Source organism: Littorina saxatilis, linkage group LG17, assembly GCF_037325665.1.
Source record: "Littorina saxatilis isolate snail1 linkage group LG17, US_GU_Lsax_2.0, whole genome shotgun sequence".
NCBI lineage: Eukaryota > Metazoa > Mollusca > Gastropoda > Littorinimorpha > Littorinidae > Littorina > Littorina saxatilis.
Window position 1 is genome coordinate 52,427,106 of NC_090261.1, and position 10,778 is coordinate 52,437,883.

A 10,778-nucleotide genomic window follows, 5' to 3' on the forward strand; every position below is an offset into this window, starting at 1 on the left:
ATTATTTGGAAGATGTCTTTTAAACGTTGTCTTGAGGTTATCATTCTGATTTTGTTTTTCTCAAAACATGTGTCTGCACCCAGAGCGATTTGAGGTCTACTCGGTCCACAAAAGACTACCGTGTTCCCACAAATGTTGTTCCGAAAACATATTCCAAAAACTATATCTGCAAGGAGATCGATTTATAGTTCTACGACTCATTAAAGGAACCGTGGTTCTGTGTTTGTTTGCCGTTATAACGACGTCGTCGTGGAATTTCTGTCGTAACTCATTTTAAACAGCTTCCCATGAGAAGGACAAAACTAATTATTTGTATTGTGAAAATTAATAGTGTTTATATTCGTTCCCGGTATGGAAAGAAAGATAATAGAATGTTAAATCATGTATTGTCAATGGTATGTAAGAGAATATTTCTCATTTAGAATGATTTATTTAGTCTTAAGCACACAAAAAAATCAAAATCGCCAAGAATCGAGTTACGCCAAAATCCAACGACGACATCGATACTTTGTAATGTACAAGTAATGTTGGCAATTCTTCAAGACTCCAGATACGTCTGTTATAAAACGAAGACCAGCATCATACATAATGTGCTGCCATTCTAAAAAATAAAATGCAAGTAGATATATTGTTAAAGAATAAAACTCCATACCTTCAGGTGTGTGGTTCTCTTGTTGTGTATCACTCACAGATCGTCCGCTGTCTTTTGAAGCATGGCATTTACGCATTTAGAAGTCAAAAGGAAGTTAATTAATGTATCTATAAAAATAAAATAAAAAGAATGAACAATCTGTGCGTCATTGTTCCATCAGCATCGGTCAAAATACGTCCGTTAAAAAATACCCTACAGCCATAATTATGTCCCTGTTTCGTTCAGCCCAGCATCCAATAAATGGAAGATGAAAATGTTATTGGTCTACTGTATGTGCACTTTATGTCACAAAGACCTTTCAATGACCTCAGAATCGCCGAGATGAACATCCGCGGAGTGTCCGGATTGACAGGGATTATTGGATGCATAATTTATATCAAAAGTTCGCCTGTGGTCAGCAGGATTGACGTTGTGACCTGAAAATACTTGACCTCCCCGAGTTGTATGCGTCACGCCACATTATAACAAGGCTGATGAAGGTTGGATTTTTTTTTAAACAGAAGCAGTCCTTTGCAACTAACTGACGATTGTTTGTTAGTTTTTTGCCAGTGTTTTTTCTCTCCTTGTAACTCACTCGGGTCGGGGGGGGGGGGGGGGGGGGGGGCGAAGTGAGCAAGTCCGAACAGTATTACCGTGATACTAAAACTAAGCAATCATCATTCTGTAGACATGTTTTCGTGCATAAGAACAAGGGGTTGAGGAAGAGGACAGCGAGACAGATACAGGTACAGATACAGATACAGATACAAATACAGGTACAGATACAGATACAGATACACTGGAAACAAACATCAGAGGGACATAGAGTGAGAGAGAGGAAGAGATTGGCAGACAGACAGACGGACAGATGGACAGACGGACGGACGGAAAGACGGACAGACAGAGAGACAGAGACAGAGAGGGACAGAGACAAAGAGAGACAAAGAGAGAGATAAAACGATAGAAGCAGAGAGGGAGAAAGAGAGACTAATGGGCAGACAGAAAAGCAGACATGAGATAGATCCAGACAGACAGACATACAGACAAAAAGAAAGACAAGCAGAGAGAAGAAAATAGACAAGCTGAAACAAAGAGAAAGATACAGACAGACAGAATGAAAAAAGACAGACAAGTACAGACAAACAGACTGATACTGACGACGGACAAAAAGACAAAAAAGACTGATAGAGACAGACGGACAAAAAAGACAGACAAGTAGAGACAAACAGACTGATACTGACAGACGGACAACAACAAAAACACAAGCAGAGACAAAGAGACCGAAACAGATAGACTGACAAAAAGACAAAAAAGACTGATACAGATGAGACGGACAAAAAAGACAGACAAGTAGAGACAAACAGACTAATACAGACAGACGGGGAAAAAGACAGAAAAGTAGAGACAGACAGACAGACTGAGGACACTGCATTGACACGGGGGAAAGTTTAACACCCCCCATAACTTGGGGATCAAACACAAGCTAGTCCAAGCATACTTACGCCCACTATCTGTCTATACGTCTGTATGGGAGCCACTGTCTCTGTTTATGTTAATCATCGTGTCTGTAGCTAAAACAAAAACAAACAAAAATAACTCTCATCAGTTCATTCGAACCGGCGAAATCCCCACACAGACAGTAAACAACTTTTTTTTTTCCATGAGCCTTCACTACATGGTTTGCTTTCGTTTCGTTTCGTTTCCTTTCGTTTCTTTTCTTTTCCATTTAAGTGATTTTTCAGCAATGAACCCACTGCTGGGTGTTTGTTGTTGTTGTTGATGTTGTTGTTGTTGTTGTTGTAGTTGCTGCTGCTGCTGTTGTCACGGTTGTTGTTGTTGGTGGTGGTGGTGGTGGTGGTGGTGATGGTGGTCTTTGTGTTGCCAGTCCGTTCGTTAAACTTCTTGCTGCCAGAGAGATTCTTGCAAGATTCTGAGATGAGTTCATGATCTACATCTTGTATGTCGGTCTACTAAGACAACTGTGTCGAAGCCGAGTACCGGTAACGTTTTGCTTTGTCATGAATAAAACGTTCAAACAGCCTACCATACTTGTTTTGGTTCGTTGGTTTGTTTGTTTGCTGTTTTCCAAGCTTTAAGATATCAAAGAACGTGTACCGTCTGACAATACGGAGATTTAAGAAACGAAACGTTGGGACGTTTCGTTTTGAAGTTGTGGTAAACGTCATTATTTCGGGGGTCTCTCGCTGGAAAGGTGAAGGTCAACTGAAACGGAACGTGGAACGTCAAAACGCAGTCACGTTTTCCACCCCCAAAAAACGAACAATATTTCGTCAACTTTTGTGAGTATTTTTGCACACTAACAGTTTTATTTGTTGGCCATTTTATGCATTGCTAGATTCATCAACCCTTTCACAGTCTTTCAGCGCTGAGAATGTGTTCATTGGAGGTAGACAACTGTTGTGAACTGAAATATTTTGAAGGGTGCTGATCCTGGTACATTTATCCAACTTCATGGTGAGAAAGCAAATGGCGAAGCAGAAGTAGGTCATCGCATCGAATTTTTATTCTGGCTTCGTATGTGATCAGGTGCATGAATTGAAAAATGTGAAGCTCTTGTGCGTGCAATGCGAGTATGTCAATCCTTTATTGACTCGTGGAGTTGAAATTATGCCATGCCCAGTCAGCGGATCATATCCTGCCATGCCCGGCCTTTCATTCCGAAACGAAACGTGAATACATCTAAATCTTGTCTGCGGCCTATGCCGTCTCGTTACACGTTCCGTTTCGCGGGGTGACTCATTCACCAAACGAAACGAGCTGCAAAACGAAACGTGCTGTTTCTTAAATCTCGCTATAGTCATCGAGTCTTCGATTTTTGCGAGTGGTAATTCAAGGGAGAGTATCGGTTTATTCATTTCTCACTTGGCTTATTTCCCCTTAGCATGTGATCAAGAGTGACTTCCCTTGTCCATGTCGACTGCATGAGGAAAAGATTTAGTCTCGTTTACTTGGAGTTGTACGTGTTTTATAACGACACACTGTCTGGCTGTCTCTTCCACACAATGGACAAGATTAGCGACGTTTCACTTCATCCCTGTAAGGAATCTGCGTACATCAAACCGCACAGAATCCAGTACTGCCAGGTATTTTGTGTTCAGACTTGTTACTTTCATTTGTGATCATAATGTGAATCAGTCAATCACTGAATTAGACAAGTGAATGTAAACTGCACAGGCTTTGGTTCATGACTTAGACTACTAATTGTACTAAGCGGGTGTGCTGCGTATTGTACAGCGAAGTGGAAAGTGCAATATGTCGGTTGGAAGTCTGATACGCTTGTTTGTTCGAGTTCTGTGAATTGATCGAGTAGTGTGTATGATCTCGAAAAATATTCGAAGTTTGAAGGTAAATGTCAATTTCAAAAATGTGCATGTATGTACAGTATTGCATTCCATGACAGAATTTGGGTTGTTGAAGTACGTTTAATTAACCGAGTGTGACACCTGATACAAGACATATATTCTCACTAATTACATTGATTCTGATGGTTTTCATTTGTGAAATAAACTTGTTTGTTCCTTGCACAGAAAGGTGAAAAGAAAACTTGGTATTTCATCTCGGAGCATGACGAGTAAGTTACTGCACAGTGCACAAAGTGAAGCAATGTTCAGTGTTGTGATCTTTGTGTGAGAATTATACAAAAAAGTTGTGAGTTATTATTATTTCACCTGGTAACCCAACCCCCCGCGGGTTAGGGGGAAGAATTTACCCGATGCTCCCCAGCATGTCGTAAGAGGCGACTAACGGATTCTGTTTCTCCTTTTACCCTTGTTAAGTGTTTCTTGTATAGAATATATTCAATGTTTGTAAAGATTTTAATCAAGCAGTATGTAAGAAATGTTAAGTCCTTTGTACTGGAAACTTGCATTCTCCCAGTAAGGTCATATATTGTACTACGTTGCAAGCCCCTGGAGCAATTTTTTGATTTGTGCTTTTGTGAACAAGAAACAATTAACAAGTGGCTCTATCCCATCTCCCCCCCTTTCCCCGTCGCAATATAACCTTCGTGGTTGAAAACGACGTTAAACACCAAATAAAGAAATAAATTGAAAGTGCTGATGTCCTAATATTTTAACGCATTTTTTCCCCTTTTCTTCATAGAATGGTATACAAAAGACATGGGATGCAATGACAGTTCATGATAGGTATGTTTGCAATGTTTTGTATTGTTTCTTTACGTTTTTGTTATCTTTACCATCCTAGTTTGTAAGCACCACTTTGTTCTTCCTGTTGATGAATATGTTTCTCTGCTAAATATATAGGCATTGCCAAGATTTGTTAAGAAGATAATTGATCTCTCATGGTAATTAATATCTCATGAATCATTATCTGATCAACATCTTCTCTTCTTCTTCTTCTGCGTTCGTGGGCTGAAACTCCCACGTACACTCGTGTGGTTTTTTTGCACGAGTGGAATTTTACGTGTATGACCGTTTTTTACCCCGCCATTTAGGCAGCCATACGCCGTTTTCGGAGGAAGCATGCTGGGTATTTTTCGAGTTTCTATAACCCACCGAACTCTGACATGGATTACAGGATCTTTTTCGTGCGCACTTGGTCTTGTGCTTGCGTGTACACACAGGGGTGTTCGGACACCGAGGAGAGTCTGCACACAAAGTTGACTCTGAGAAATAAATCTCTCGCCGAACGTGGGGACGAACTCACGCTGACAGCGGCCAACTGGATACAAATCCAGCGCGCTACCGACTGAGCTACATCTCCGCCCTGATCAACATCAATTGGCACATTTGAATAATTATTTCAAAACAATTTTCTAAACGCAGTTCAACCTTAGAAACCAATGGTCTTTGAGGTAAATTTCACCAGTTGCGATTTGAATTAAGTAATAAGATGTGTTGAATCACTGCTTATAAAGTCAGCCCTAAATGTGTATGTTGGGACTGTGCTGAATCTGCCCAGCATTATTTATTGGCATGTCGCCTGGATAATGATGTAAATACAACAATCAGTAAACTACCTACAACCCCCGTGGGTTAGGGGGAAGAATTTACCCGATGCTCCCCAGCATGTCGTAAGAGGCGACTAACGGATTCTGTTTCTCCTTTTACCCTTGTTAAGTGTTTCTTGTATAGAATATAGTCAATGTTTGTAAAGATTTTAGTCAAGCAGTATGTAAGCAGGGCCGGATCTGGGGGGGGTGTTCCTGGGGTTCCGGAACCCCCCCCCCCCCCCCCCCCCCCCCGGCTCTCAGAGAAAAAAAATGTGGACTTTGGACCCCTGCCTTAAGTTGGAACCTCCCCCCCAAACGAACTTGGTCCGGCCCTGGTAAGAAATGTTAAGTCCTTTGTACTGGAAATTTGCATTCTCCCAGTAAGGTCATATATTGTACTACGTTGCAAGCCCCTGGAGCAATTTTTTGATTAGTGCTTTTGTGAACAAGAAACAATTAACGAGTGGCTCTATCCCATCTCCCCCCCTTTCCCTGTCGCGATATAACCTTCGTGGTTGAAAACGACGTTAAACACCAAATAAAGAAAGAAAGAAACTACCTACAGAGTTCATTCATATTGATACATTGTTTAAAGACAATTTGAACATCTCTCGACTCTGTACTGGAACATAATGATAACTTTTGTCATCACAAAGTTTTATTGTAAGTTCTTGTTGCTTTGGGACCTGTTAGTTTGATATACTTTATATAGTGACCTCCTATAGGGCCCACCTTGTTACTGATATTATGTCATTCCTACCCAGGTGCTGATATTATCTTATTTGCTTTTCACACAATTTGTTTTTAATATAGGAAATGGTTAGTTTCCTTATTATCTGTTGGCAATTCTGTCTTCAACACAACATAGATACACCAACACACACACACACATACACACACACACACACACACACACACACACACACGAACACACACACACTGTCTTTTAATGTACTCTTGACATTTTCTAGTAGTGTATCATGATACTGATGATTCCGTCGACTGTTTTTGTCAGTTAACATTCTTGTACTTCATTGCATTGCAGTGTGGCAATTCTTGTCTTCAACACAACGCGAAAAGTCTTTGTATTTGTCAAGCAGTTTAGACCAGGTGAGTACAAACAGTTGCATTGAACAATCAAAAAACAGATTTACAGTAGACTGTCCATAGATTTTGACCAGGAAATAGTGTGTGTGTGTGTGTGTGTGTGTCTCATTCTGTCTGTCTGTATTTGCCCCTCGCTCATTTTGTACGAGTATGTTTGTCAGTTTGCTTGCTTGTGTGTGTGTTCAACTGTTGTCTGGAGGCTGGGATTGAATGTGAAGATTTTAAATGAAAATCTGTTTCCTTGTACTGGTAAGCAGATTACCTAGCCAGGATAAATACTTTAGAGCTGAGTTTATGATTTCCGGGGCCAGACTGGGGAGGGGGGGAGGGGGGGCTTTGCCCCCTGGACCCCCACCAAGGGGCTTCGCCACCTGGACCCCCATCTGTAACCCCCCCCCCCCCCCCTAGTACTTACCTAGTCAAGCCCTGATCTCTCTCTCTCTCTCTCTCTCTCTCTCTCTCTCTCTCTCTCTCTCTCTCTCTCTCTCTCTCTCCATTATATTCATTATACACACATTCATTACACACACACACACACACACACACACACACAAATTAGTTTGTGGAAAATTAAATAATAGATCCAATAAAACATTCGATTCACATTGTAACCTATCTCAGAATACATAGACAAAGGATTGCTGTGCTCTACTGGGTCTGTCTCTATAGCTGTGTACATGAACAACGTCAGCACGCAGACGGACAGTGAGGGAAACAAAATGGTGGACACGGGCAAGTACCCGGGCTCTCTGGGTTTGACCCTGGAACTGTGTGCTGGCATCCTGGACAAGAACCACTCGGCCCAGGAGACGGCACAGGCTGAACTGATAGAGGAGTGTGGCTATAAAGTGCCTCTCGACTCCTTGCAGCTCATTACTTCATTCAGGTGAGGGGACGTGTTTGTATTTGTGTTGGGTGGGGTGAAAAAGGTTCTTGCCTCCACCTGTGTGTGTTTGTTTGTTCTGAGGTTTTGTGCTTCTACTTTACGTTCATTTTGTCTCCTTCCTTAGTAGTTTAGCATGTGCAGGGGGAAAAAGTCTTACTACCTTTGCAAAACATATCAATGGTTGTGTATTCTGTGTGTGTGTGTGTGTGTGTGTGTCTGTTTGTCTGTCTGCGTGCACTGTGTTTTTATGTTCACTTTTTCCCCCTTTGCAGTAGGTGGCTTTTTGCAAGGGAACAAACTCTTGCCGCCGGTGTTACACATTATACTAATTGTTTTGGATTGCCTCCCTTGCATTGCTACTTCTTTACCACTCCTACTCTCTCTATAATACTTAAAATTTGCATTACCCAGTACATAAACCACTGGTACTGCAACTGCAGCGTCATTGATATTTAATTGTTCAAATGTTCGTCATTTTCAGAGGCGGTGTGGCAACTACAGGAAGTAAGCAGTGGTTGTTTTACGCAGACGTGACAGACGCCATGAAAGTCGGCACGGGTGGAGGACTGGAGGAGGAAGGGGAGCTCATCGAAGTGGTGGACATGACTGTGGTGGAAGGGAGACAACTCATCCTGGATGAATCCGTCAACAGACCTGTGGGCATGCTGTTTGCCTTGCAATGGTTCTTTGCAAACAAGTGGCCAAGATCTTGACCAACAAAAAAACCACCACCACATGTTTTTACATTTAGTCAAGTTTTGACTAAATGTTTTAACATAGAGGGGAAATCGAGATGAGGGTCGTGGTGTGTGTGTGTGTCTGTCTGTCTGTGCGTGTGTGTGTGTAGAGCGATTCAGACCGATCTTTATGAAATTTTACATGAGAGTTCCTGGGAATGATATCCCCGGACTTTTTTTCTTTTTTTTGATAAATACCTTTGATGACGTCATATCCGGCTTTTTGTAAAAGTTGAGGCGGCACTGTCACACCCTCATTTTTCAATCAAATGGATTGAAATTTTGGCCAAGCAATCTTCGACGAAGGCCGGACTTCGGTATTGCATTTCAGCTTGGTGGCTTAAAACTTAGTTAATGACTTTGGTCATTAAAACTCTGAAAATTGTAAAAAAAAAAAAAAAATTATAAAACGATCCAAATTTACGTTCATCTTATTCTTCATCATTTTCTGATTCCAAAAACATATAAATATGTTATATTTGGATTAAAAACAAGCTCTGAAAATTAAAAATATAAAAATTATTATCAAAATTAAATTTTCGAAATCAATTTAAAAACACTTTCATCTTATTCCTTGTCGGTTCCTGATTCCAAAAACATATAGATATGATATGTTTGGATTAAAAACACGCTCAGAAAGTTAAAACGAAGAGAGGTTCAGAAAAGCGTGAGCTATCCTTCTCAGCGCAACTACTACCCCGCTCTTCTTGTCAATTTCACTGCCTTTGCCACGAGCGGTGGACTGACGATGCTACGAGTATACGGTCTTGCTGAAAAATTGCATTGCGTTCAGTTTCATTCTATGAGTTCGACAGCTTGACTAAATGTTGTATTTTCGCCTTACGCGACTTGTTGGCTCACGTAATAAGTGTAGCCTATGCGATCGTAACTTTGTCTGTCTGTGCGTGCGTGCGTGCGTGCGTCTGTGCGTGTGTATGTCTGTGGTAGAAACTCTAACATTTGAAGACGTCACATTCCATTGACGTCACATTATGACGTAAGAGGGTTAGACGTCACGCGAAGGAAGTACTGAAAGTCTCGGTCATTATTATTTTGAGCGCGCCGAGACTAGTTGGCAGTCGTGTCCTTGTAAGTAGGCTACATGCAGACAGACAGATCTAGATCTAGTGTCTCGCTTTCTTGCACAGTTTCACCTATGCTCTTTCTGTGTGTGTGTGTGTGTGTGTGTGTGTGACGGAGTGATTGAGTTTGTGTTACTGTTTGTCGATTACTTACGTGAGCCTTGATGGCTTCGCCTCTTGTTTTATTTGTGTGATGAGGTTGCAGGATGTATCTGAGATATCATCTGTGAATGTCATATAACACTCTGTGTCCGTGTTTTTGTGTCAGATGGTCTGTATTTGTGCGGGTGTGTTTGTCTGTCTGTCTGTCTGTCTGTCTGTCTGTCTGCTTATGAGGGTTGGAAAAGAGAGAGAATGGATGAGATATACATGTGCACACTTGTGAGAAATGTCAGGTTTTCAAGATCAATATCTCAGGTTTTCTACTGTGACTTAGTTCACGAAGAGTAATTGGCATACAGAACGTGACTGCCTGTTTATTGCAATTTGTATTACACGTTCACATGTAGCTTCTTGTTTTCGATTACCTTGATAATAAAGTTAAAGACAGATTTGATCAACATCTTATGTCATTGTCCGGGTAAAAATGCATAAGATTCGCCGTATTCAGAATTTTATAATGTATAACATTGCGCTCATAATGGAAGATTCAAAAACATAGCAGTGATTTATATCAAATGTTTAGTTCTGCGATACTCCAAACCTTTGAAATTGAGGCAGATGCATGTAACAGGAATCGTTGCACTATAAATCTGTTCAGTTTTCAGTTTGTAATAAATGGCTGTGTGTATATGCACGTACTTCTGGGTAAGGCTTTGTCTTTGGTATATATTTTCAGATGCTATTTAAGCTGTTCTCTGTTCTTCATATTCTTCTGTGTCCTCTTTTGATGTCAATGTTTCATGTACTAGTTCGTGCACATTTTTATAAGATACGAGATGTTTCACATGACCTCTCCACAACATTCTGTAACTAAAATAAAGCAACATTTTTAAAAATCTGTGTTTCTTTTCAACACTCTGTGTGCAAGTTTTCTTCGTTTCTTTGTTTTGACTTTAACCCCTCTCTCTCGCTCTTCTCTATCTCCCCCCCCCCCCCCTCTCTCTCTCTCTCTCTCCCCCTCTTTCTCTTTGACTCCCGTCTCTTGCGCCCCCCCCCCCTCCTCTCTCTCTCTTTGTCTATCTCCCAGTATCGTTTCACTAATATGGTATTTGTAAAATGTATCACATGCTCATTAATGATTCCTTTCCAACTGCGTTAAACCTGTTTTGTGAAATTAGATTTAGATACGTCTGATTTCATATGTTTTTCCTAGCTGTAAGCTTTACGAAAAGTTGTCACTGTGTATGTTACCCCCTTTCCA

General features: G+C 41.0%; 1 protein-coding gene across 2 annotated transcripts; it reads left to right on the plus strand.

The window, feature by feature from the left end:
* The first annotated feature begins 3,491 nt into the window (after positions 1 to 3,491).
* On the plus strand, positions 3,492 to 10,415 carry LOC138953895 (uridine diphosphate glucose pyrophosphatase NUDT14-like). Of its 2 annotated transcripts, none has more exons than XM_070325872.1 (5): positions 3,492 to 3,735; positions 4,180 to 4,223; positions 6,649 to 6,713; positions 7,380 to 7,596; positions 8,078 to 10,415. In XM_070325872.1, the coding sequence occupies exons 1-5, from the start codon at positions 3,574 to 3,576 to the stop codon at positions 8,307 to 8,309; spliced, it is 720 nt and encodes a 239-aa protein (XP_070181973.1). In that variant the 5' UTR covers positions 3,492 to 3,573; the 3' UTR covers positions 8,310 to 10,415. The 2 variants fall into 2 exon arrangements, with proteins under 2 accessions (XP_070181973.1, XP_070181971.1); XM_070325870.1 differs by lacking the exon at positions 4,180 to 4,223 and adding an exon at positions 4,754 to 4,797 and having other exon boundaries at positions 3,505 to 3,735.
* The last annotated feature ends 363 nt before the right edge of the window (positions 10,416 to 10,778 follow it).